General features: G+C 44.8%; 1 protein-coding gene across 3 annotated transcripts; it reads right to left on the bottom strand.

Moving 5' to 3' along the window:
• Positions 1–688: 688 nt before the first annotated feature.
• PAFAH1B1 (platelet activating factor acetylhydrolase 1b regulatory subunit 1) lies at positions 689–26,948 on the bottom strand. 3 transcript variants are annotated; one of them, XM_068210777.1, is made up of 11 exons: positions 26,780–26,948; positions 12,398–12,606; positions 11,890–11,974; positions 10,349–10,423; positions 9,279–9,485; positions 8,791–8,959; positions 7,819–7,921; positions 6,919–7,147; positions 5,538–5,639; positions 4,745–4,901; positions 689–4,204 (listed from the first exon to the last, which is right to left on the bottom strand). In XM_068210777.1, exons 2-11 carry the CDS (start codon positions 12,427–12,429, stop codon positions 4,131–4,133), a joined length of 1,233 nt encoding a protein of 410 aa, XP_068066878.1. In that variant the 5' UTR covers positions 12,430–12,606; positions 26,780–26,948; the 3' UTR covers positions 689–4,130. The 3 variants fall into 3 exon arrangements, with proteins under 3 accessions (XP_068066878.1, XP_068066879.1, XP_068066880.1); XM_068210778.1 differs by lacking the exon at positions 26,780–26,948 and adding an exon at positions 26,551–26,666; XM_068210779.1 differs by lacking the exon at positions 26,780–26,948 and adding an exon at positions 26,277–26,407.
• Positions 26,949–27,699: the final 751 nt, after the last annotated feature.

The raw sequence follows: 27,699 nt of genomic DNA, 5'->3' as shown, positions 1-27,699 counted from the left end.
GGGAGTGCCCTATCATTCTCTCCCCGTATCAAGCTCATGAGCCCATCCATGCTCTTCCATTATAAAGATGTGCCCGTTCCAGTTCCAGCCACTGACCCATCTCTAAACAGTACTTGAGGCAATTAGGGCCAAATCACAGGGGAAAATTAAACCAAAGCACACATAGGCACAAGACCCTAATAGCAGAAGAGATGTTGCCAGAACCACCCAGTGCCTTCAGCTTTCCAGACAGCCAGCTCCCCTGTGCTGCCCCAAAGCCGAGAGCAATCGCTCCGAGGGTCAGCGGCCGCGCTCAGCCACCACCCTCAGCTCCAACACCGAACGGCAGCTCCTGTCTGCAGTACAGAGAGAGGTCAAGATAAGGGCAAATCCCACCAAACCCAACCCATCCAGGGCTGGCCTGTGCCAGGCGCAGGGACAAGGCTCTCCTCCCCACCTGTGAGTCCAGCTTAGCCCTCCAGAACATTTCCTGCAGCACCTCATAGCATCAGATCGAACAACGAAACCTTTCACTACTCCAGCTGCCATGAACCAGCTCAAAACCACTTCCTGCAGCCTCAGGTGAGCACAAGTTAAATTAAAATCACAGCAAGGGCAAAGCAGGTGGGAGCAAAATCTGAGGGTGAAACACCAATAGCTTTTTTCAAAATAGTTTTAATTCTTGCATCCAAGGAAACAAAACCACATCTAGTTTTATATGCATTTAATAGTTTACCAATTGGTACAATAAGATTTTTTTAATATGCAGAAAACATGAATAAATTTTGTTTTACACAGTCTGAGAGCAACAAATCTTACTGTAAAACACAGAGCAGTATTATATACATTCCTTTACCGATTTTGCTTTAATTGTGTCAATAGCTTCAGTTAACTCCTACAGCCTGGGAACTGTTCTCTCCAATTGCAACCTCTAACAGCGCTCAAACAAACTTCTGACATTTGCCTTCACGTCGATGTCGGCATCGACTCTAAAGCGTGAGGATTTTGCTAACTTCTCTTCAGAATGAACTCGGGGAAGCCTGAGGAACAGGCAGGACAGGAAAGCAGCTACGTACATGACACAGTGGAAAGATAAAAAGGCCAGTTACCGCCAGTTGTGACTTGCAAATCCAACGCGACCCCCCCACTCCCCCCCGTCCATCCCACCCCTCTATGCACGTGCTCTTGCTACAGGACTCTCGGTATTGATTTAATACACGGACGTTATATACAGCTGGACACAACAGCTCACTGCAAGGGCGCTTTTCCTTCACTCAACTCAGCATTTGCAATATTCAAATCATTAAAGGATTACCAAGCCACCACTGTCTACAAAAACAAAGTATTTTTCCTTTTAAACAGCTCTCAGGGGAGTCAGGAGCTGTCTAAGAGTGATTTCTCAGGCAGGTCTCATGGACAGGAAGTGGCAGAGGAGAGGCAGGGACCCCATGCCCACAGTCCCCACTCACTACCAACCAGGGGTTCTTTTCCTTTCCTCAGTGTCCCGGGCACACATTGGTCACACCACACACAAAAGCAGGATGGGTTTGTTTCACCTTCTAAAGTGCACGATAGTATAAAACATCAACCTCCAGCTTCTATCTCAACCACAAAAAGTGTTGCACTTCCTGGCCCGTGTGGCATGCCGCAGGCTAGGCTAAGCCCAGGGATCCGCAGTGGCTCTGGTGGCAGTCCTGGCACGTGCTGCCAGGTTTAGTCAGGAAGTGCCGAAGCACCAGTGAACCTCTCGCCCCCTCCAATGCATTTAGTTCATTATTGACCCAGTAACCTCACTGCTGCAGGTCTGATCACAGCAAAGGCACAGCACAAGCTGACAGTAACAGTGGGGACGGTTCCACAGCATGTCCCAGAGTGTCCCCCTCACTCCCATGCCTGTGGTGTGGCTCCCTTCCAACCAGGGCTTCAGCTTTGGTCTGGTCGGGACCATCCCTGAGATCATTCCCTGCTGCCCCAGAAGGCTCACTCTGCACAGGAGCAGTGCTGAGTCTCACACAGCAGTGACACACACTGGGGCCGGCTGTCCTGGTAAATGCTTCTTTACTACAGGGAAAAAATGCAGTAGACAACTTCCACATCACAGGTACCTTTAATTTCTCATTCAGGTTTTGAGTTATGTACATGAGGGTGGTTTAGACTTAAATAAAGTTTCTAGGTCCTACCAGGAATTAAACAGATGTTATTACTTTACAGTTGCAGATGCATGGAGGGATTTAAGATGCACTACTTGTGTATCTGGAATTCTCCAATAGGACAAAAAGCAGCAATTTTTCCAGTCCAAGCAGCTAATGAACAAAACAGACTTTATTCGTGCATGCTTATGCAGCAACACACACTGAGAATGACAGAAACCACTGGATTTAAGAGATTAGCCTGGATCTTAAACTGGCTCTGAAAACCCCCACATCAGAACCCCGTTTTCTCCACCGCTTCCCAGAGGACCCCACACCCCAATCCAGCTCCTCCCATAGAACAAAGGGTCCTTCTGGGCTGACTGTGGACGTTTCCCCCTCACCAGCGCAGTGTGCTCACCCTCCAGCCCACCCTATGCTGGTCAGGGACTCTCAGCTTTAAAAGGGACATTTTAAAAGCCATGGATTAAACCAAAGGAATAAAATAAAGCACAAATTCACCTGTTAAAACATCAGCCTGGTACTTCATTGTATTGTCAATTTTAAAGTTGATTTTTAAAAACACCTGGTTAGTTTGGTAAGTGTTGTAATTCTTGGTTATCTACAATGGAATCTGTCACAAAAATGCTGATTAAAATATTAATTTATAATATTTTCATTAATTTCAGGTCAAAATATGTAACTTTAGGGATATGCAAATTAAAAATTGTGTACACCAAACAACATAAATACTAATAACTGAGCTGGGCTGGTTTTGCTGATAGGATTTGGGTCTGGTTTTAGTGTTTATCATCATTCCCACAGATGGGCGTGGGCTTTGTTCATGGCACCTTTCTTTTAGAAGCCTGCATGGATCTGACCTGCCATTGTCAACTAATTCTCAAGATACTCACTCAGTGCTTCCTTTAAAGCATTTCAATGCTGCAGCCCAAGGTTTTTCTCCACTTGCAAACCCCAGGATGGTTTTATTGGAGCCACATTGCCAAGGTGAGGATCACCTCATTGTCCAAGGAGGCACTGAGGAAACCAAATAACTTTTGTATACCCCAATTTCCTGCCAGTGAATGAGGGAAGTGTCCTTTGATCCTGCTGTGTAAATAGGAATTGCACATCTCTAACAAACATGGAAAGCAAACAGCAAGTTGGACCGTGGCAGTCATTTGGGAGAGGAAGCTCTACTGGAAACTGGATCACTAAACTCTAGTGGGATGGACAACTCCTCCTGGAAGTTCCTCTAGCATTAAAAAAAAAAAAAAAAAAACAAACAAAAAACCATTTAAACTTAGTTTAACAGCACAGCTTAACCATTGAATGACCAAATAAAAAATAAATACATTTATCACATCAGCTGCAACTAAGATTTGTTGTCTTATTTCAGGTTTACAGTCAGTTCTATAAATATACCAACCCTTGCGTGATAGGAGGCCAAAACAAATGTTTTCTGTTGATTTGGCAAATGTTTCATGACAAATATTCCAGAGTTTAATTAATTTCCATTAATTACATATAAGGTTCAGAAGATTCTGAATTGCAGCCTTATTATCTAGTATTCTTAGAGAAGATTTATTAAGCACACTTAAGTGATGTTACATAGATACACATTTCTGAAAGAGCCCTACAAAACTTTTCCCAAATGAGGTCACCAATTCAGGCACCAACAGACAGCAGAAAGAAAAACAGGCATAATTATCCGACATAACGACACTGTCAACTATTCAGTTAAGTGCCCTATTCCAATCATCCCACTTCTGCCTTCTCAGGTCTGATGTGACCAATGCCAGCCCATGTTCTTAAACCTATGGTACTTCTAGACAACGTATGTAAATTTACAGTATACAATTTGGATTCACCATGCATGAATACTTTGTGTGTAACATTTAATAAGCTCAATCTACATCCAGAATAATTTACATGAAAGGACAATATTTATTTAAACAGAGCTCAATGGGTAACCATGGTATCTGAGTGCATCCAGAGGAAAGGGGGTCACTGTGAACTCCATCAGCGGCACTCCCACACTTTTACTGTTTGATCTACACTCCCAGTCACCACGTACGGGGCTGTCTTGTGGAAATCTGCCAGGAGACAAAAGCTCACGTTACCAGTGAACCCAGAACTTCAGCATTTCCTGCTCTCACTGAATGGCACTGCTTTTTCAAAACAATTCTACCAGCTCAAAGGCTAAATTCCAAAGCTCCTGGCTGTACTTTTGAAGCCAAATTTTCTCATGCTGTTACTAAGACCTGGTAACACGAACCAGGAACGTCCAGGAATTCAAAGTAACTCATTTCTGACTGTTGTGCACACCCTTCTTTTCCTTTTGCTGCACAAGCACTGACACTAGAGCCCTCCCCACATGCCTGCACGTGCTGGTGACAGGTTCCAGAACTCCCTGTCAGTTAACATTCTTATCCATGTGCAACACTGGCAGCAGAAGTGGAAAAATCCAGCACACTACAACTCACATGGGTGGGGGGTTTGACTAGAAACTGGAGTTAATTTCTAGTTCATTTCTTCTACACAGAGTGCCACTAGGGCCCCAAGGTGCATGCCAGCCTGGTGCCAGCTGCAGCCAGTGGGGAAGCAGCAGCTCTGGCACAGGGAGCAATACGTACCCAAAGAGGTAACAAAGTGTTCGTGCGCGTTGAGGGTTTTCATGCATCGCTTGTTCTTGAAGTCCCAGACACGGAGAGTCTTGTCATCAGCACAGCTCAAAATAAACTTTCCCCCAGAATGGAACAGGACGCCACGTACCCAGTTATCATGGCCCACCTTGTGCACAAGGAGAGATCAGTGAGCAGGCTGAGAGCTGAGCACCCCACACCTCGTACTACGACACACTGAGGGACCCCTGCCTGGCCCCGCAAGGACAGCGCTGAGCTCCTGAGACCTCTCAGAACTCACAGCTCATCTCCAGTTTCTATTATTACACCTCTATCAGTCCTCCCAACAATGCAAGTTCCTGTACTCGAAGGCAAACAAACAGCAGTCCTCATGTGATCGGCACAAGTTCTGCTCTCCACCCCCAGCACCACCACCCAGCCCAGCCAGAATCAGAGCTGGGAACAGCAGGCCATGGCCCGCGGGAAGTCCCGCACGTGGCAACAACATTCTATTTCACAGAAGACACAATTCAGATAATTACCAGCATTTCTGTAAACAAACCAAGCTACTCATCACAGAACCTACACCACAGTACTGCATTCACACTATGATTTTGGAGACTGTCAGTATTTCTTAGCAACAACAAGATCTGAACCATAGAAGCCATTAAAACTCTATTTCCAGCATTTGCATTATTATAACTCTGGCTTCTCTTGAAAACATGACATGCAAGATAATACATTTCATTAAAACTGGTTGTACATATGCAGCTGTGACTGCCAGAAAAAACACCAATGGACTTACAAGTGTCATAAGGCACATGCCAGTGCTGATGTCCCACATCTTAATGGTCTTGTCTCTGGATCCAGACAGCAGAAAAGGCCCAGGCTTGCCACTCTTCTTAGTCTACAGAAAATTATTTTTTAAGTTATGGTACACATAGGATGGCAGTGACAAGAGGAGGAATTAAGCAGATCCCTTCCCAGTGATACGGTTTAGTACCAAAATCAGATCATACAACAGCTTACAGCAAGTAAACCCACACCGACCAAGCTGGGTCACAGGCACTGGTACTAATGCTAGGAGAATTACACAATCTGTTAAAAGAAGTGGTTGTCTGTCCGGCTGATTCCAAAAGCCAAGTAACACTTAGAATACACACTTGTCTACTGCAAGACATCCTCTGTTAACAGCAGACACATCTCAAGTGCCACATCTCGGGATGAGGATGCAGCTCACACATACCTTTGTGTTCACATTCTTCATAAATGCAGCGAAGCAGGGTTAAGAATTCCTGAAAACTTCCTACTGTGAAGTGCTTTCTGTGTGGTCCATGCACGGTGACCACCGGCCGAGCTCTCACCTGGCCCAGGTGTGCAGGGAAGGCGTTCCCCTGCGGGCTGTGCCCGATCCCACCAGCAGAGGGCAGGGGAGGCACCACTGCAGAGCCCGCACGGCACAGGAAGGCGCACGGACTTTGGTTTTAATTACTTTATAATTAAAAGATTATAATGGCCTTTGGAGGCAGAGGGCAAAACAGCAATGCCGGGTGGGGGGACTTGACTAGAAACTGGAGCTTAATTCTATTTCCTTTTCTCTACACTTTAACATTCTTAGAACAAAAATTTCTTCTGGCCTTTAGCCTTTCTTGAGGCTCACTAGAAGAGGTATCGGTGATCACACAAACTGGGATTTATTTTAGTTAAGGAATGCTTTCTCCCATCAGTAGCTGTACAGTAAATCACGGCCATCGGTGCTTGACTCCAGCACAGTGCACACTGCACCCAAGGCAGCTTCATTCTGCATTCCTGACTGGCTCCTTCCCCCCTCTACCTTCCCATTGCTAAGCATCCTTATAATCTTCTTATTCTGCCAGAGAAGCTGCTTTACACATTTCTTTGCTGCAATACAAGACAGTGGTCCCACTCTCACCCCTCCCTGAACAGAGCATCTCCCCAGAGTTCACTTTCACTAGTGCAAGGATAGGTCCTAAACACAAAAGCTGGATCCTGGGAAGCCAAGACGGGGCTTAGCTGCACACCCAGATACTCTGACAAAAGTACTCATACACCTGCTGTACCTGCCAGGCCTTTGAGCCCAAAGCTCAGCGGCTGTCAGTGCTACTACACAGAGCACGGACAAAGATCTCCCTGTGCGTGCTTGTGTAACAGCCCGGGAACGTTACCTCTGATCCTGTAGCTTCTGATATGGTGGAGTAGGAGCTCTCGGGAGCCCAGGAAATGCACTCCACCACATGCTCGTGCTCCCGGAGCTCAGCTTTGCATTCCTTTGTCGCTACCACCCACACGCGCACCGTCTGGTCGTTGGAGCAGCTGGCAATCAAGGTGCCGTCCTGGTTGGGCCGCACCATGCGCACCCATTCTCTGTGCCCCGTGAAAGTCTTCACGCAGTAACTGTGCGGAAAACACGGCGTCACTCAAGCACCGGCGCAATAACCCCCTGCACGCGCCTCGGAAATTCGAGTTAGCGCACACGTGTTCATCCTGGCAGGTGATGGAGCACCATCAAGAGTTTGTGGAAAGGATGTTGACAGGAGAAAGCAGCGACAGCTAGGAGCTAGCAAAAACTTGTTAAGGCAAAAAGCAGGAAACTAGGGGGAAAATTAAGTTGACGTGACTACTTGCATTAAACAGGTATTGTAAGAAAAAGTAGAGATTTACAGGTCATTTAGGTTATTAGAGAGACAACTGATAAATGAAACAAGCAAGAAGACAAAAAAAATATCAGGAGACACCTTGATCTGTGTCAAGAAAGGTAATAGATACTCCCTTTAAACTCATGGTTAACCAGTGAATTTATTTTCCTAATTGGTCATGAGCTAGAGATCTACCCTCTTAGCTTCCAAAAAGACAAAACCAGTTAGCTTTAATTAGTCAGTATTAAATCTAAACCCCTCTGCCTAATGACTGAGGCAGAATCTTTCAGTGAATTACTCAAAATGGCAGAACATCATTTCTCAATTCAAAGAGTGCCTGCTGACATTCAGATTCTTGTGTCCCATTTCTACACACAGTGGTTTCTCCTCGCTTTTGTTCTGGTGCTGTTTGCTCACAAGTGCACTTACCCTGTCTGGACTTCCCACATTTTGATAGTTTTATCCCTTGAGGCAGAAACTATATGATCTCCATTGGGCATGATGGCTACCGAAGAAACGTTATGATCATGACCTAAAAACAAAATAAAGCCTTTATTAAGTGGCACTGACAGAGTCTTCACAGAGCACACAGGACTTGCCTTTTTTTTTTAATCTTGGTCAAGTAGCTACAGTAGCAAAGCATGCTTTATTGTGCTTTATTGAATAATCTTTACATGTAATCTTGAGGTTTTAAATAATCATCCATATTTTTAGAACCCACACAGTCCAGACACTGAGCAACCTTAAAGGTGCTTTTTGTTTACTTGTGTATACCTATGGGTAGGTGTTTACATTATAAGTCTCAAACATTCTCTATTTCTACTCACCACTTCTAAAATATGATCCTAAAAGCAAGAAAAAAGCTCTTACATAAGACTATAAAAAACATTTGCTGTCAATATTAGAATCTTATAGCTGTGGGTGTTGTACTTTCTCGTTCTTCCTATGGCTTTCAAACCCAGTGCAAAGGGAACATTCCCATGTGATCAAACACACGCAGCCAAAGCCCGCATGGAGCAGCTACAGCTACCCTGCACTGATTCCTCCCTTCCTGTAGCTCTGCATCAGGAACACAGAGGGCTGAAGGAAGGAATCTTTCACCCATTCAAAGGCAGTTTTACTGTCTAGCAAGCATTTAATATTTAAAGCTAAAATCCCTCTGTCATTTTATTTCAGTATCATTATGAGATGCTTCCTACACCATCATGCATAGTAGATTTAAGATGCTATTTCATTCCATAAACACTGCATGCATCCCCTATTTACAGAGCACTCAAATGATATCCCCCCATTTTCTTTTAGAAAATACTCTGGTCTATAACCCTTTTCCATATCAGCAGTTTTCCTGGATTAAAAACTCCTCACTTTACAGACTGCTAAATCAATCCCTTTATACCTTACCATGCATAGTTCTGATGCACTCAAAGCCCTGGAAATCCCATAGCTTAATGGTCATATCAGCAGAACAAGAGGCCAAGAGTTTGCCAGTGTGATCAAAGGAAATATCTTGCACAGAGTCTGTGTGCCCCTTCAGGGTTCTCTCAAAGTCTCCTGTCTCATAATCCCACACCTGACAAGGGAACAGATAACCTGTTAGCAGCAGCCCATTACTCTTTGTATTCTCCAGCCTCACATTTGCACTCTGCAGGCCAGTCTGACACCTTCTTCAATAATTAATCAAGCAAGAGACAGACAGCCCTAAAAAGCTTAACAGTAGAGAAAAATAAATTTCTTTTTACGTGATTTTGTTACTTACAAATTAACTGAATTCATGCATTTTGAAAACTGCTTTTCAGCTAATGTTAAGCGTTATAAGCCCAACAGGAGAACAAGTTTCACTGTATTGATGTCACCTAGTCCACAGCCAGTTGTGTGGAGCACACACATACCTTTATTGTGGCATCCTCTGAAGCAGAGACCATAACACTGAAAACTGGATGGAAAATGACTCGAGTGACAGGACTCCTGTGCCCACTCAACGCATACTTCTCTGGAGGACGAGGAATCCACTCTTTAGGGTCTCGTTTCTGACCAAGAGGTCCACCTGATGTAAATTCTTCCTTAGCTTCATTCAGCTTTGATTCTAATTCCATTACCTAAGTGTAAGAATTTTAAAGAGACCTTTCATTTCCAGTTTTATACAAGATCTAATTCACCTTCTTCACTAGCAATCCAAATAACAACTGACTCCAAAACTCACAGTAAAGCAAAGACTGCATGGATCAAAACTGATTATCAACATCCAGTAGCACTGGTTTTAAAAATCAAACCTAAATTAATAATTTATAGCTTATTCTTTAATAATTTATAGTTAATTCTTAATAATTTAATCAATAATCATTTATTCTTTTCAAATTCCCAAATACTTTCACAGGAAAAAAAAGTTCTACAAAATCCCCTCTACTCACACACTGTACAAATACATCTGAATTACTATTGTGCCAAACTACCAAAGAAGGTTGTGCTAACAAAAAGGAATGCTACTGCTGCAGGAATTCTGTGTCCTGTTGGAGCTAGCACACACATTAACCAACAACAGAAACACTGGAGGGCTAATAAACCCTCGCTGTATTAACCTGCACATGGGATAGGACTTTATTGTTAACACACTAATTTTAGGGTTGTTTTTTTTTTTGCTTTTAATACACTCTTGAACCATTGAAGCATGACTAAAAAGAGTTTTGTACTCTCCACTTGCAGCACAATCCCTCGCTGGAATGCACCGGAGCTAATGGCTCCTTCCCTCTAGGGCCGTGGCCAAAGACAACAGGCAGCAGGGATTTTTCCTCCCTCCTAGCCCAGCCTGACCCTCTGCACACAGCAATTCCATCTCCCTGCCCACCAACTGCCTCAAGGCACCTCTTGCCTCTCCAGCTTCAGGACTGCACATGTGTGGTCAGTGCTGAATGCTTTCTGGGCTAACTTTTTGTATGTGTAATTCCAGCAGATCTCTACTTACCTTCTTTTGTAATCTTATAACAGATGTCCATTTTTTTTCCAGAAGTCCAGCATACTTTTTATCTAACTCTTCATTCTGAGAAGAAGCATTTAAAGAGGAAGAAAAGCAACACAGAAAAACAAACATCAGAGATGCAGAAATAACTAAGTGCTGCACTTGCTTTCCATTACAAAATTACAGTCTCATGCTACAATAATCCTAAATGAGATGAAGATAACAGGCATAGAAAATAACCATGCCAAGGCTTACTCCACAGCAGACAAAAGCTCTGAGGACTTGCTACCTTGGTTAGAGACAGATGTTAATCTACTACTATAGGGGGGCACTTGTGAAAGCTGGAGTTATTTGCATGAATAGCCTATATAAAAATTAAATCTCTCTTTGTAGAGCTACACATCAATCACTCTAACTTACTCAAATAATTTCAGCCTTTACCTTTTCTTTCCACTTTAGTATAGCCCACTCCAGCCACTCCACGGCATAAAAGTCGTGAAACTTTTAGCAACTGTGCTTTCTCTTTCCCTTGGGACCATCTAACCTATTTAGATTGCTTTCCTAAGCTTTGGGAAGAGGAGACTAAATTAGGTTGATAGATAAGGCAGATAGGGAAATTATATTAGGATTTTCAATTGTAAGTATGGTATTTCAATTTGTCATTTCTACTTATTTATTCAATACTAGTAGCAAATTGGAGAAATTAAGTCAAACTTCAAGCATTTTGGAAAAAGAACAATGCAAGATATGTAATAAAGAAAAGACAAGGATTTATCCAGCACACAGAAGTTTACTACTCAACCCAGCTGTAGCCATATGAAATGCAGACCTCCTATGCTAATAGGTGGCCAAGTTAAAAATTATACCAAATTATCTGTGACAAAGGCAAATCAACAAAATGAAGTTGCAAGAAATGACTGGTCTGAGTCACTGGCATCTGTACAGTCTAAGCAAACAGAGCTGCTTACCAGAGCTGGTCACACAGTCACAGACTGGTATGGGTTGGAAGGGACCTAGAATCTCATTTTGTTCCACCACCCCTGCTGGGGGGGAACACCTTCCACTAGCTCAGGCTGCTCCAAGCCCTGTCCAACCTGGCCTTATTGGATGATGAACTGTTTCAGCCTGCCCTCCCACTACATGACTACCCAAGAGGTATGCAACAGACTCAGGCAATGACTTAACTCCTGACCCAACTCAAATCTCAAAAGAATTTTCCAACATTGGCTCTGTATGACAAAGCAGAGGACAAAACTAATCCAGTTTTGTCTTCCTGTTTCTCAAAGATCCCCAGTGAAGTCAGTCTCCAAAGTTGCACAGTCTCAGACCATTTCTGGTTATAGAACCATTTGCTCAGAAATGGTCAACTCACTCAATGATTATTTTTCCCTTTTCTGGTAAGGCATTAAGCTGTGTGAGCTCATCGCCTCCTCTTCTGAAACTGAGCTAACAGGTAGGTAACAGACACACAGGTTCAGAACAGATGCAAATGCCATAAAACTGACTTCTGAACTAAAATATAGGTGAAGAATCTTGTTTGAACTCACCACATCTAATTCAGCTTCCTTTTTAAAAACTGAATATGCCTCCTCGTAGCCATTGGAACGGAGGTAATCTGCTATCGCTCGATTTCTACAAAACAACATTTTAAATACAATTTAAGGACTCAGAAATATTGTCATCACAACATAGTACATTCTGATCAGATCCTTGTCTACGTTACGAAGTAAAACAGCAAAAAATGTCAAGAATTTACTCAAGATAAATGTAGAATTCACAGATTGCAGCTTTTATTGCAATGTGCTTACTGCAAATTTAAGTATTTCAATTTTTTATGCCATCAGTAATTTTGAAATTATATTTTCATCATTTCCCAATTCTAGTTTCAAATACCAGCAGTTCTATCAAAAATAAAGAGTAGAGAAATCCAAACCACAATACACAGTACTTAAAGGGCATGTGAACAGAGACACTCTAAAATCTATTTTGGAACAAATGCTAATAATTGAAGTTTAATGAAAATGCAACACAAACTTAAAAACAATGATCCCTTACAGTTCATCTCGTTGCCTTTGTGACAGCACCATCGTGGCTGAGATGTCAGGTTAACGTGATCGAGCAGTGGCTTCTCCTCAAGAGCTAAAGTCTTGGGAACCCAGGATCCACAATTCAGTCTGCCACAGTGGCTTAAATCACAAATATTTCCCCAGACGTGAAATCGAATAGGAAATCCAGAGGCATTCAACACAGAAGATTCAATCCATCTACAAGGAGGAGAAAGAGACATTATTTGTTTCCTTGAAACAAGCATTCCTCAGGCAGCTTTCTTAGATTTATCCAAACAGCATCTTTAAAGACACTGGCTCTACCCCAGCATGGGGCCCTTGCAGCTACAGTGCTACACAACTGCAGCACACAAATGACTTTTCCCACTCCAGTACCAACACCTGAGGGAGTTTCAAAGAACCTTTGACTAAGAGACAATACTTGTTTTCTTTTCAGTCATGCCTTAATGTAGTTTACTTAGAGTTAATACTTCATCTCACCCATGTTTAGGGCACGGCAAATTTTTAGACAGTCCCACAATCTGATCAGTGGCACCATTACCAGGGAAGAGCTGCCACAGGCCCACGACTGCAGTTGGGCTCAGGCAGTGGAGTGATCACAACACCTCTGGCAACACCAGCCAATTCAGGATACAGCTGAAACCCGACACGCTCGAGGTAGTTCAAGTCAGTGGAGCTGTGCTTTTCCAAAACACAGACTCATTAGTATGCTTTGATTCAGAAACACGAACTGCAGCATTCTCAGTGCACAATCTGCTTCAACTGGGCAGCTTCAACCTCTGCCACAGTGACATCACCAAACCCTCGCTGCCTTTGCTTTCTGCACTGCAGGGACCTTGCGAGCACCACGACCATGGGAAGTGCTGAAATGGCACTTCTTGCACACCTGGCAGGCTCTGCACAGAACTCATCATTCACTCAGGCCGCTCAGCAAGTCCGACCGACCAACCAGCCCTCGGTACCGAGATAAACCAAGGCAACGCACAGAGGCTCAGAGACAGCAGGTGGGTTTGTAAACTTTCTACTGACTGCTTGAGGACCGCATGCTCCCGCTGCCTCACCTCTGCCCCTCCCTAGACACACACGTACACTGACTTCAGCATCACAGCTCAGTAACAATTTCAGTAAGGAGCCTCCTTTAAACAATAGCCTGCTATGAAAAAAGTAAGGGAAATACTAAGCTTATATCATTAATGGCTACTTATTCATCACAGGGGATCAGAGGCTTCTTTCTAAACCTATCTAGGCCCTGCTGTCTGCTTCAAAATGAGCTTAAGCTGCAAGTTGCTTGTTTCCACCCTACTGGTGGACCTTCCACGTTAAATGCTGCACACCGTAATACTGCCTGCAAGCCAGTTACAACACGAACACTCTGAACAGGAAATGCCTCTTTTAATTAGTCTAACCTCTTCCCCAATAGCTATTTCAGAAACAATTCAGCTGAAAACTAACAGCACAGGCTTCATCCTTTCAGACAACAGAAGCAAACATTTCACCTCCTCTTGTCCCATAAGCTAATTCATGCCAGGTAAGGAGACAGCTGGGTTTCAAGAGATGTCCGGTGCTCAGTACAGAGCCGAGTACCACACGCAAATTAACAGAAATGCGGTCAACACCCGAAATAAGGTCCTGCAGTGCCGAGAGGCGCCCGCAGAGGGCGCGCCGCGGGACACGCGGCGCAGAACCGGGCTCGGGCACGGCAGGAGCAGCGGAACGGCACCGGGCACTTCCGAGCACACGGCAGCGCTGCCGGGAGCGCCCAGCAGCGCAACGCAACCACACAAACGTCCAAAATCTGCCTCTAGGCCTGCCACAGGAAAAACCTGAAGGTGGGATTTGTATTATGAACCGCCACTATGCAGTGAATGCCTAGCAAACCCAGTGCCAGCATACTGACTCCATTAAAAAATCCCAGTATCTCATCAATTTTGTAGTGGCATCTGGGAGATGCAATTATAGCACTTGTCTAAAAGTAACAGCAACTGTGTTTGTAAGGCCATCTTTCACATGTCTTCTATTTAGGAATGCATTTTCCCTGTCAAATGTAAAGTGACCACAAACTTCTCTATATCCTATATCCACTTCCCAACACCTGGGCTGCTCCACAATCTAACTCTGAATTGTTAGTGAGAAACAGATCCTAGTACTGGAATGGCAAAGCAGCTACTCCAGCTATTGGCAAATTACAGTTGAGCCAAAGCCACCAACCAACTGATCTACAGCATCTTGCTCCTCCAGAAAGTGTCTGTTCCAAGCACCCTGCTTAGTATTCCTAACTTTTAATTACAAAGCCGCCTGAATAGAAGGCTAAGTATTTTTAGGACTGGCTCCTTCATAGAAAAAAAAAAAACAGAAAAAACAAAACAAAAACAACCAAAGCCCACTGCAAACAAAGAAAAAACCAAAACAAACAAAAAACTTACAAAGAAAGAACCCACTCAAGCAGAAATGTCCAAACCCAAAAAAAACCAAAAGGACCACCATTAATTACACACCTGTGCCACTATGTGAACTACCTTTTTTTTCAGCTGGAGCAGACTTTGTGACATACAGGCTTCAGCAAAGCAAGACTAACCAGTCCTCCTCCACCACCTATCAGCCATCACCTCCAACAGCTTAGCCATGAGCTGGAGCTCTGGGGGGACCTGGGGAACAAAAACAACCCACAAACAACTGGCACCTGTTCATTACATCTAGCCTCAAACTGGTCACTTTGTATCAGCATATTAAGGCAGCATCAAGACAGAGTTCGATATTCTTCTGAAAGAGAAGGTGTCTTTGCATGAGAATTTTACTCTGTCCACAATTAAATACAGGAAAAAGCACACTGAACCTAGCCATGCATGAAGTAACAGCTACTAATTAAGTGTGAACCATGATGATGTGCCTTTTATTAATATCCACTTACACTCCTCCAAGCTGTAGTTTCTAACTTAAAACCTATCTGATTCCCTATCAATAGTCTGCATATACAAAAGCAGCAAGTGACAAACCTCTGCATAAGGACAGTAACAGAGGGCTACAGGTGTTCTCAGCAAGATCAGGTGGAGCTGGCAGAACACCTGTCGCTGGCACAGGTACGACACATGCAATGGACGCCTCTCACTCCTCCTGGCAGCACAGGACCTGCATGGTTTTCTAGAATAACACAACACAAACCATTCCTTACCTATACAAAACATACTCCTCAGCTCCACTAACAGCAGCAGATCCTCAGCAGGCAACTGCACCTCATCCCAACTGCCCACCTTTCCACTCAGCTACAGATCAGCTTTTATACTCAGGACTGGCAGAAACATCAGAGCAGTAAGAATAGCACACCTACTTCAATCCTTTGGTGCTGCAGGACTAGAGAGTGGCATACTAAAGCATAATCTTTAAAAATAAATTAATTTAAAAAGAGACGGCCAAGAATCATCACAGGCCAGAATTTTTCCCTGCACAGGTTTCTAAAGCACAGAGAATTATTGATGAAGAGCAACAAACTGAGCAGGAATACCTGAAAAGCAGAAGAATCCTCATCTGTAAAGGAAGGTAAAAACAGCACAGTGCAGGTTCTTCTGACCTCCTCATTTGAAAAAAGAATAAAAATAAGTGGGACCCTCTGTCTCTTCATGTCTGACCATTGCCCCCTTCTTCCTAAACTGGGGTTCAAAGATTCCTGAGCGTCACACTGAGGTCACGCTCAGTGCCACCGCAGGGGCTCCGAGGCCCCGCTCTGCCCAGCCGGTGCCACCTGGGGAGCACACGCCCCTCGGGCAACCGGCTGCCAGCCGGGCACCCAGCTGCCAGCCGGGCACCCAGCCAGCCCCACGCCACGCTGGCAGCGGGCACCGACCTGGCACGGACAGGAACACCCTCTTCCCCAGGGTGACTAAGGATTCCACAGACCGCTGCTGCTTCCTGGCTTCAAACACTGGGCTCTTCCACTGATGGCTATCAGTGTGGATCAAGTGCTTCCTAGATGATCACGGGAAAACTTCACAATTACTTAATGAGAGACCTGCAAATGATTCATAAATGCACCAACAGCAAAATGAAACAAGTTCAGCTCCATTTGTTAGCTGAGACAGCTCTACAGGAGGTATCCAAGCACAATAGCTACACGCTCAGTCACAGAAATGAGGTAGGGAAAAAATAATCACTTTCAGGCAAGAGATTCCCTTCAGCTCATGGTATGTTATGCCAATAAATGATATGTCTTGGCTTGTAGGTATTTCTATGACTGTGATCATACTTGCTTCAGGAGACACTTAAATATTTTCTATACGTATTCTCCAAATGAAACTGAGAAACAGATTATGGAATCAAATTAATTCATCAGCCGTTTAGTCTCAACCTGACAAAAACACTTGGTCATTTACCAGAACCAGCATCAAGCAAGAGCAAAATTACCAGAATTAAAATTCCTAAAAGTGCCCATTCCGTACACACAAAAAAATGAATCAAATCTAGTCTGTAAATTTCTTCAGAGTTCATTATGATTTTGTTTAGCGGAGTATACTGGATGCTAAACAGTACTACAGTTTGGGTTATATACCTAAGCCCTTCCAAATCCCCATTTTCAGAAGTGTATCCTTAGATACCAAATTCCACCATCACAACAAAGCTCAGCATCTTCCACAGGATTTAGTCAGTCAGTTTGGTTCAAAATTCTCCACTGCCTTTGTTTGCTCCCATCAAGTGTGTCAAAAACACTTTTAAGGACCAACACCATTAACACACCCCTGAAACAGCTCAACTGACTACCAGAGCCCATTTCTGCTGTTCAGAAAAAGTCACAGTAGAAGTCACCCCCAACTGAGCTGTGATCCATCTCACCCATAGTGAGCCCCAGGAGTGAGGCACAGCAAACCCAGCTGTGCCAGTGCCTTTGTCACTGGCAGTGCTCTGCTACCACAGTGAGGTGTAGGAAGACCAAATGAGCTTCAGCTTCATTCCTTGGTTCACGACACAGGCAGCAGCAGTGAACTGTTCCATACACCTGCGCCACCACCCCAGGTTCACTCTGCTGCTGCTGTCCAGCAACCTCATGGTAGTGCATATCCCAAATATATGTCCATGGCTCCTCCAGGAACTTAACAGTAAATTAATTCAATTTCTGCAGTTTTTATGACCATTGCTTCGGCTCCATAAACAGTCTTCGCCACAAAAACACAAGCTATGTACACTAAACATGTAACTGTAGCTCATTATATTAAAAATTAGAAGAGATACATGGCATCAATTACAGAGCTAAAGCATCAGCAGATACAGAGCAAACCAGCAGAGGATAGCTCTGAAAGCTCAACAAAGCTTTAGCTCAGCACTGCTGTGCTTTAGGAACTGTATATTTTTGCAGAATTCTAATACTTTGGTTAACTCAGCTTCAAGACCATTTTTTCGTAAGTATTATTATGACAACATTTTAAATTATATTCTCCAAGAACGTTTATTGAAGGAAACAAAATCGGACATCACTTTTGCAGACTGCCAGCTCAGGCACACCTAATACAAAGCATTTGGTGTTAAAAAGGTACATGAGCCGCCACCAGCATCAGGAACACAAAACACTATGAAATCAATTAAGAGTTCTTCATTACTCACATTTAGGTTCAAATTTAAATCTTATCATTTAAAATGTCAACAACGCATATAAAACTTAAAACATTTTGGAGTGTCCAGCTACATGCTAACAACTTTCAAGTGGTTTCTCTAACACTTTCTATCATTCTTAAAAGGTTTTTTTAACCTCAAAGAAAACTCCTGGAGTTTACTTCTGAGTAAACTCAACGCAAAATCCTACTTCAGTTAGCTCCCTCTCTTCAGTTAATTTTACAATCCCAGTGAAAGGCCAGTCACTTATGAAAACCAAAGGCCACCAAAAAGAGTAAGTGAATTGATATAATCAGAATTAAATTTCACAATTCTTTAAAGCTGAAAGGATTCATTTGTGCATTACTAAAGGAGAAACTCTTGTTGCATTGTCTTTTGCTACATGGCTGGCACAGTAGGTCCTTGCAAGGTTCTTGGACAGTGTATCCTGTTTCATAACATTAACAAGAGAACTTAAAGGGGCTATTTGGGAGTAATTCCCAGGCAATTAGAACTACAGTCCTTACGGAAGAACTAAACCACATTAATTGTTCTCTTACACCTCTGGATTATGTTGCTAAATTCTACCAAGTATATAAGAAAGCTTCCTTTTAATTTAAACTAGTTTTTAATGGGTCTGGTTTTGTTTTAAAGCCCATAAGCAAAAAGCTGCTCTGTCACACTCAAGCCACAGAATAGGACAACTCCTTCTACAAGTGTACTCAAAGCCAGATTCCACAGAAGTGAAGTAATATCCATGATTCCTAGGCATAACTATTAGGACCTGAAAAGGGTTCCTAGATATGTCTCTATTTGTTGATAGGAAAGAAAAACAGTAACAAGTAAAATAATCCAGTTCCTCTCCTCCTTCCATCTTGCCCCTCATTACTGCAGGAAAGCTCATCCACAGTAGAATCACCCAGGCACAGCCATGCAGCTGCTCTTAGTGCAGCAAAGAGACCTTATCCTACAAAATGTTGGAATCCATCACCTGCTAAGCCAGCAGGGATGAGTGGGAGAATATGAGAAAGCTACTCATTTATGAGCTGGGTTAATCTTTTTTCCACTTTTCAGCCTACATCAGTAAAGCTGGCTGAGGGATTACGACAAAGTGAGCTCCAACAGCTATCTGATTTGGGAAAAACAAAACAAGAAGCAAATCTGATCTGAATTACAACTCTGAGCCTTATTTTTAATTCATATGTTTAGTAAGCCTGTTATTCTGCAATTAAGGGAAGTCTCAAAATGCCCGTAGGTCAACACTTTGCTTGATACATCAATGTAGTATCCACAGAGTACAGCATTCTGTGCAGTGCTTATAATAATTCACAAAAAACATTCTCCATTTCAGTTCAGTTACAAGTTCATCAAAGGAAATATATTTTTAACATGAAAAAAGTGAAAAATTTTATGTCTGTTTTCTTCCCCATTTCACCTACTTTTACAGCTTTTGCTAAGAACCTGATACAGTTGTTTAGTTCTGAAAATAATTCAGCACCAAATCCATGGGGAACCAGAAAGCAATCTGCAGCAGATCAGATATAGTGCCTATGTTCCAAAGACTTGGAATGCAGGTTGCAATTACATCTGAAAAATAAAGCTAAGGACTGTCATCAAGCTGCTATAAACCAGGAGCAAGTTGGGTGCTCCATGCAGCATGCTGCCGAAAGCAACGCCTGTGCACTTCGAAATCAACTCCTATGCCCGTCTGCTTTCCTATATTATTTCAAGCTAAGTTTTTAACACATCACTGGCAGTCACTACCCACCTTTAGGACTGTAAAACAACAAAACACATTTCTGGCCTCGTTACCTTCCCAGGCACCGACGCTAAATGACGTTGAGGAATCTGGGCCAAATTCGCTTGGAAAGTATTTTTTCTTTTAAAGAAGACTTTAAATTAATTCAATCTTGACATTTTTTCGCTATGTATCACTTCAGTTTTGCAATTCTGATAGAAGCATGATACAATTAATTCTCAGGAGAAACATCTTGAGTGAGCACTGTCACACCATCTCATTTTAGAGCCTTTGAGCTTCCTCCAGGTCAGAGCTCCAGCCCGTATGTAGGTCTGGTGGAGGTCTGTATGTAGGCTTTGGTGGAAAACAAGGGAAAACATCCTTCCTCTAACCTGCCTGTTCAATTCTGTGTGAAAATGCAGGTAAATTCAGCTACCAATAACAGGAAGAATGCAGGCTGCAGTAGAAAATAAAGCTCTAACATGTGTGAGAAGGTTTCTGACAGGGCAGTCCCCACCCTGCTGCTCAGGGTGCTGTGACAGCGGTAGGACAGCAGGTAGGGGTGGTGTTACTGGGCTCGATGCTACGTGCTGCTACTCAACACTTGCTCAGAGCAAAGCACATCAGGGTCAGCTGGACGACTCCAGCAGGGTGTTTTTCAGTATCATTACTGCTAGGTCAAACAACACATACACATTTTGGGAGAGCAATTCTAGACCACCAGGAGAAGAGTGCTGCACTTAGATATGTCTGTCAGCAGGCATGCACAGGATTTGAACTTTGTTGTTCTCAGTTCTTCCTCCCATTCTTCTCTGGCTTGAAAAATTAAGTAACAGATTTGTAACTGTAAAAGAGGTCACAGGACTATATCCAAATTTAAATAATTAAATCATTAAACTGCCTGTTATACTGGAAATGTGATATTAACAAAAACGACCACAAATTGATTAAATTTATAAAGAAAAATATCCAGAAGGAAACTTAAAGGAACACCTATGTTAATAATTTAAAAATGAAGGAAGGTATAAACCACAAAGAAATCCAAACAAGAACTTAGACAGAACTTCCACTCTTCAATCATGAGAACACTGTTGGTCCTTTATCCATTTTCAAATCTTGTTGACCAAAAATGGTTTCACTCGCCTGGGTGGGGGGGGTGGGGGGGGAACCAAAACCAAAAAGCTCATCATAATTGTGATCTATAACATCTTATTCTATTACAGGGAACAGTGTTCAACCTTTCATGACATTAGTACCAAAAGTAACAAAATCAGGGTTCTGGTAGAAGGTGTCTCATCTTTCTTATCACCCACCTTCACCTACTACACTCCTGCCTCGGAAACAGAGCTGAAGGTGAGAGAACCAGAAACTTCTACCATTAGTGATTTAACAGACACCATCTGTTTAAAATACATACAGACACTCATTAATGACATCATCCTCTTAATAGACTGCAAAGACACGAGCATTTAAACAAACCAAATTGTTTACACAATCTCTTTCTTCACCCCAAAAAGCAGGTGAATCCAGCACAAGACAAGCTGCCAATGTTGTTTCGTTATGGAAGAAATAGTCATTTATCTGCAGCAAACAGCCTAGATGCTTCCAGCTGATTTTCCTCTAGTCTTAAAGAAGGATAAACGTAACACCTTTGCTTTAGCATTAAGCAGAAAAACAAGGCAGAGGCAATCTAGGGGGGAGGTGGGGAGGGGAACACTTGTCTGTCTAATTAAACCAAAGGAACTTAAGGTTTGTGGAGCACAATGGGAACAATTAACATGGATACAAGAGGCAAGATATAAATAATCTCAGTCATGAATGGCCCTGCGCTACCCCAGATGCAAACCAGTACAGCACCCAGAGCCTGTCACCTACCTCACAAGAGGTGTGACAGCTGAGTCACCAACCAGCCCCAGAACAAGAGGTGCCTCTGAACAGCCTTCGACCAACTCCCTCAGCAGGGACCTACTTAACAACGGATCCACGGAAATTACAGGATGGACACTGCTGCTGCACCTACAAACCTAAACCATGGATGGGCCCATCTCTGGAAACACCTTCTCAAGGCCGCAGGAAACAGTTACTAGTAAAAAATATCAGGTAAGTCTTCCAGAATCAACAAAATCACAACCACAACAATGTATTTATTACATTCATTTAATCACAATCCTTATCCAAAGTCCACAAGCAGCCAAGCCAAACTGTAAAGCTCGCTCAGAAGCAGTTTCTTTGCTATTTCTTTTCATTAAGAAAGAAATAGCAAAAATAATTCCAAATCTATTAACTTGCAAGTGCTTTGAATTAATAATGTTGATTTTTTTTACATAGTTATACATGCATCAGTGCTCTTGGTATTGGTCAGTGTGACAATGCTGTGCACAACATTAGTTTTGAAAGGACTGTATGTTTATAGTCCCAAGGAAATGGAGGGAGTTCAGTATATACTTACTTTGTACATAAGCTTTTTCTTTGAAATTTCCTGAGAGTGGATGCTAGCAGGAAGTGAAATGATAGGTGGCTTCCAAGACAGTGAACTAAAAGCAAAAGAGCCTAAGTCACACCTATCTAATCCCATAAAGAGAGAGCAGGAGGTTAAAAAAAAGAAAACAGAATAAGCTTTTAAACATTATGAATGAGACAAACATTGCCTCATCCAACTCCTGCCTCAACTGAGAGAAAAAGACCCTTTTTTAAACAACTGATACAAAATACAGGTTAGCAATACACATCTGTTGGGCTAACCCGCAGCAGCTGGCATCTCCAGGGTAAAACTGGGATTCTGTTCCTCATCAGACAAAATCCTGGCTCTCGCCAAGGATTTAATATGTACTGTTCATCGGCAGGTCTTAGAACATGGAAGGAATGAAGAAAAGTTCTGTTCTAAAATAACTGTAATACATGAAAACCAGACATTTAACCCAACCTAGGCTCAGGACCCCATCATTAAGCTGATGTGACAGAGCTACAGCTCCCACCACACCTCTGCACCCCAGTGGTGGCACCATCCTGCCCACAGAGCACAGCCATTCACACTCCCCTGGCATGGACAGCATTCAGAGCAAGAATTCTGAGGAAACAGCTTTATGTACTTGAAAACTGATTTTAAACAGGTCAGGATTGTATCTTAGTGTAAATGTCTACTTCTAAAAACTTAAAGTGAAGCCTACCCTGTCAGGCAGACCAAAAGATAAAGCAACATCACCCGTGAATAAAACCTGCAAAAGCCACGTTAGGAGCCCCATTCCCTTGTGTCAGATAGTAAAGTAGCTCCTGAGAAAGCCCCTGAACCGAGGCAAGGCTTCACCAGTGCCTTACATTTTTAGTAGTCAGGTTGTCCTGCCAATGATACATAAGCTCTTATAGAAGGGAGAAAGAGGAGCCAGCTGTAACGTCACTGACAGATCTGCAAGTACGGACAGTGCATAACTTAACGACTTCTCTGTAACAAACCTCACAGGAGAGTCCCAGCACCATTCTATCAACAGATAGATCCCTCTGATCCTTGGGAAAGATCTTCAGTTGCCATCACAAATTACATGTTAGAGGCTAGAAACTCCCCCGCACCCTATAGGAAATCTGAAATTATTATCTATTAATAATAATTACGGATTTTTATTGTCCTCTTGATTTCCTGAATTTAGGCCCACACAGTTCTTATTTTCAGCCTGACAAGTATTTCAGTGCCCATTTCATGGATGCTTCAGCTGCTCTCCCAGTCTTTGCCCTTAGTTTAGAAAATAGGCCTGAAATTCACCAAAGCAGAAGAGAGCTGCCCTAAACTGAACTATTCCAATGTCACTCTCCTTCATAGTAGGTAATTCCAACCCCTTTAGTTCAGGAATAGAGGGCAGCTACAGAGGGTTGTAAAAAAAATTACAAACACATGCAGTCTATACCTGAGCTACCCTGAGGCAGAGGGGTCCAGCTATTGTTTGCCCAGAATACTCCACAAGAAGCGCAAATACATTATAATTAATGACGGACATGGGCTATGGAGTTCTTCATGGAAGACATGGTTGCAGTGCTGGACAAGGCAGTCAGCCTTGTTGATTCTGGAGCTGTCCCATCCATAGCAAGTTGAGAGCAAAGACACAACCTGAGCTCCCAGGCTGGGAGGAGCACAGGAGCCAGAACAGGCACAGGAGTCAGCAGGGCGGGCAAGACAGAGCCTGTGTGCAGCCAGAAAGGAACTGTTGATGCTTTTGCTTCTGTAGAACCCAAATGAACAAATTACTTCCGTAGGAAAAGTGACTGCCATCATTTCAAGGACAAAAATCAAGCAAAGCTGTTACGATGGAAAGAGTTTTGCTAAGTTCTTCATTGGCCTTAGCCTGGATACGCATTAGACTCAGGTGTTTGGCTCATGCAGCCATTGAATCCTGGAACATCTACTCCAAGTGAATGAACTAGAAATAATGCAGAAACCACTGCCTCTTAATTTAATTTTGGGCATACTAAGAGAAGCACAGTCTCTTTCTTGTGTGTCCATCTCCTGTCACAAACTGCACTCCAGAACTGAGACCCTCATGAAAATGCAAAGCCTGCTTCAGAACCAACCATGTTCCACGCTGTACTTGCTCCAATCAGCACTAAAATCAGATGGGAATGCCATGAGGCACATGTGGAACAGGAGAGCACTTCCATAGGCAGCCCTTCCTAGGTGCTTCCTCCAATCCCTATTGTATTCCCCAAATCCTTTGTTCAAATGCTTTTCCTACACAACTTTAAGCAGTAGCACCCAAGGGGGACAGCAATCCTCCTACAGTGCTCCAAAGGGCTTCCAAAATCCTGAGACGTTATTTTACAAGAACTTGGCACATGACGAAGGGCAGTGCAATCCAGTCTGTACACTGACAGCAGTCACTCCACTGTGGTCACCAGAGAAACCAGGGATTGTCTTTTTCTGTGTGCCCACCCATAATCCGCTCTAACCAAGAAGTTCCATGAACAAATAACAGCATGAAGCCACAATACAGAGGCTTCTCTAGATTCCAGAAAATCTTGTGTGTAAAACACTGGCACAAAAATTGCAATTCTTATCTAAAATGTAAATAAAATCAATTCAACAAGTGCATATCTAAGTGGATAAATTGAAGCAGTTATCAGACAAAAAAAATCCGGCTTTGCAACAGTGACTGGTCACTTCTCACTGCCAGACAAATCAAAATCCACCCTGCAGAAAAATCAGTCTCAGAACAGAATGTAAGATTTGTTTCATTTCCGAAGCTTCCTGCACCATTAGATTCTTCCCTAAAGAAGAGACTTCATTGTTACGGCAATTAGTATTCCTCCACCCCGGCAAAGGGAGGAAAAAAAAAAGCTCTGAAAGGGTAATCGAGCCATTTCGCAGCTTTGCCTCCTTACTCCACCCAGTCTCTTCCCTGCTCAATGGCTGCTCACAGCATCCACAAACATGGGAACAGCAACAGAAACACACAAAAACGAGATGCCCAAGAACAAGCCGGATATTTGCAATGTATCTTACAGTTTTAAAATATTTCCTTTGTTTAGTTCCCCAACGTAATTTTCCTATTTACCAAAATGACTCTAAGGGCAAATAACATTCTGACAGCAGACCCTCCCTCTCCCGAAAACCAGCAAATGCTGCACAATCATTTACAAAATGATCATCACTGAACGGAGGTTCTTTAACCACCACCTCCTAATGCCATGAACAATACTGTCATAGGAACATATACTTAAAAGAATCACCACAAAAATACATAATTTAGCCAGGTCAATATGCCCAAACATTTAATTATATTAAAACGGTGTTTATTAAAGATTTTTAATATAGCTTAGATTAACCTTCCCCCATCCCTAGTAGGCAATTCATTATGAAAGGACTTGACCTGCACCAACCAAGCCCACTGCTGCAGCACTATTGAAATAGTTCGAGTGATACCATGGCAAAGAAAGGGAAGGTGTCACATTATTATTGGTATTAAAGGTCAAGTTTAATTGCATCCACCTTAAACAAAAAAAAAAAAAAAATCAAGAAATCTCACGCCCACAGAACTGAGCAAACCCCAAACTTTTCAAGGGAGGCACCACTCCCACCCCCCAACTTCCATCAAAAGCCCTGCCTGCGTATAACCTCCTGCCGAAACAAAACCTGGCGAGCAGTAATTAATACAGGATTAAAGCTATATTATAAGGTTTTCACGGGAAGCCTATGCACCTGCAGCCATCCAGGCAGTGATATGACCCGCAGAAGGAGAGATTAGACCTCCCTCCCCCGTTTTGCTGCAGCTGGTTCTGAAGGTCTGAGCCACCTCCTATCGCTGCTGCCCTGCTGAGCACTGCAGGAAAACTGGGGATGCGAGACAAATTCTGAAACAACACCTACTCCTTGCCCTGGATTATTAATTCTCGTCTTGTTTTCGGTGCCTCGGCCGCGCTGGCGATTTGGGCCATCGCCCGACGCCCGGCCCTGCCCTGCCCGGGGAGGGTGACAGGGGGGAACCCCCGGCAGGAACCGGGGAGGGATGCTCGGGGTCCCCTCCGCGCACACACCAGGCCCACCGTCCCTGAAGGGTATTTCATCGCTATTTACCCTGGCCCATCGCCTCCTCCCGGTATTTGCTAAGTCACGGACGGAGCGGCGCGGCCCGCGGGGGGGGGGGAACACGGGCCCGGCGGCGGCTCCGCACCCGCCCCGCCGCTCCCACCGGGCCCTGTTTTCCTGCAGAGTCACCGCGGGAGCGGGGCCGGGGTCCACGGGGAGCGGGGGAGCCGCGCCCCGGCCGCCAGAGCCCCCCCACCGACCCGCGGGGAGGACACCGGGCCGGCCCCCCCGCCGCCCCCCGCCCCGCCCGGTCCCTCCTCACCAACGGGCGCGGCCGCCATTTTGAGAGCGAGGCGAGGGGGGGCAGCGGGGCGAGGGCGGGGAGCGGGACAGGACGGGGAGAGCGGAGAGGAAAGCGGCGGCCGCTCGTGCCCCGGGCCGGGACAACCCGCGGGCCAGGGGGGCGGCGGGCCCCGGCCTTACCGAGCGCCGCCAGCGCCGCCGCCTCGCTGTGCTGCGCGGGTCCGGCGCCACCCGCCTCTCCCACTCACCGGCGCGGCGTCCCGGTGCGGGGTCAGGGTCCCGGTGCGGGGTCGCGGTCCCGGTGCGGGGGTTCCGGTGCGCGGTCCCGGCGCTCGGGGACGCTCCGCTCGCTCCGCGCTGTCAGAGGCGCCGCGGCCGCCGGGAGGGAGGGCGGGAGCGGCGCGGCCGCCGCGGCGCTGCGCATGCGCGGCCGGGGGCGGGGACGGCCGCCCGCCGCCATCTTGGGCGGCCGAGGCGCCGGGTGCGTGTCCCGGCGTGCCGCGCGCGCCCCTCCCGGCGTGCACCGCGCGGCCGCCCGCCTGAGGGGCCGGCCCGGGCGCACCGGGAGAACCGGGAATAGCGGGTGCTTTGCGGGCACACACCGGGAGTACCGGGCACGGGCCACCGGCCACGAAGGGTCAGGCACACCGGGAAGACACCGGGCGCAGCAGCGGTGGCACCGGGCACGCCAACACCGGGCACGCCGGGTGTCACCGAGCACCGGGAAGACGAGGCACGGCGGGTACACCACATCGCCTCTGGCCTCCCGCAGGCACCGGGCGCTTTCCGAGTGTCCCTTCCCAGGAATCCCTTCCCGGGACAGCTCTGTTTTAGTGAGTGACCTTGTCCCGCAGATCCGGATTCACCAGAGTTGAGAGAAGCGCTCGGATCTTTTGTGTCCATCACCTCCGAGTGACGGGAGCTCTGGGGGCTCCCGTGTGCAGGTCCAAGTGCCCCTTCACAGGGTCAGTATAGAAACACTCGCACTTTACACTGGGAGCTGAATGTTCGCATTATCTACAAACCCCATTTAGTTAAATCTCAAAATGTCCTTCGTTTAGTATCTCAAAATGGTAGTTGCTGGTGGTAAACTGAGGCACAGACCACAACGGGTGCCACAGCAGAGTCTGGGCACTGCCTGTCCCGGCTGCTGTGCGGCCAGCACAGC

The sequence above is a fragment of the Anomalospiza imberbis genome, chromosome 20, assembly GCF_031753505.1.
Source record: "Anomalospiza imberbis isolate Cuckoo-Finch-1a 21T00152 chromosome 20, ASM3175350v1, whole genome shotgun sequence".
NCBI lineage: Eukaryota > Metazoa > Chordata > Aves > Passeriformes > Viduidae > Anomalospiza > Anomalospiza imberbis.
Note: the sequence above shows the minus strand (reverse complement) of the source record. Positions and strands in the feature narration are given on the sequence as shown.

Coding starts and splice junctions, on each gene's coding strand:
- PAFAH1B1 (XM_068210777.1), bottom strand. CDS start 12,429: ATGGTGCTGTCACAAAGGCAACGAGATGAACT. Junction 10,424..11,889: donor AGGAAGCTGAATTAGATGTG/GTGAGTTCAAAC, acceptor GCTTCTTCTCAG/AATGAAGAGTTAGATAAAAA. Junction 8,960..9,278: donor CAGAGGATGCCACAATAAAG/GTATGTGTGTGC, acceptor TTCCCTTGTCAG/GTGTGGGATTATGAGACAGG.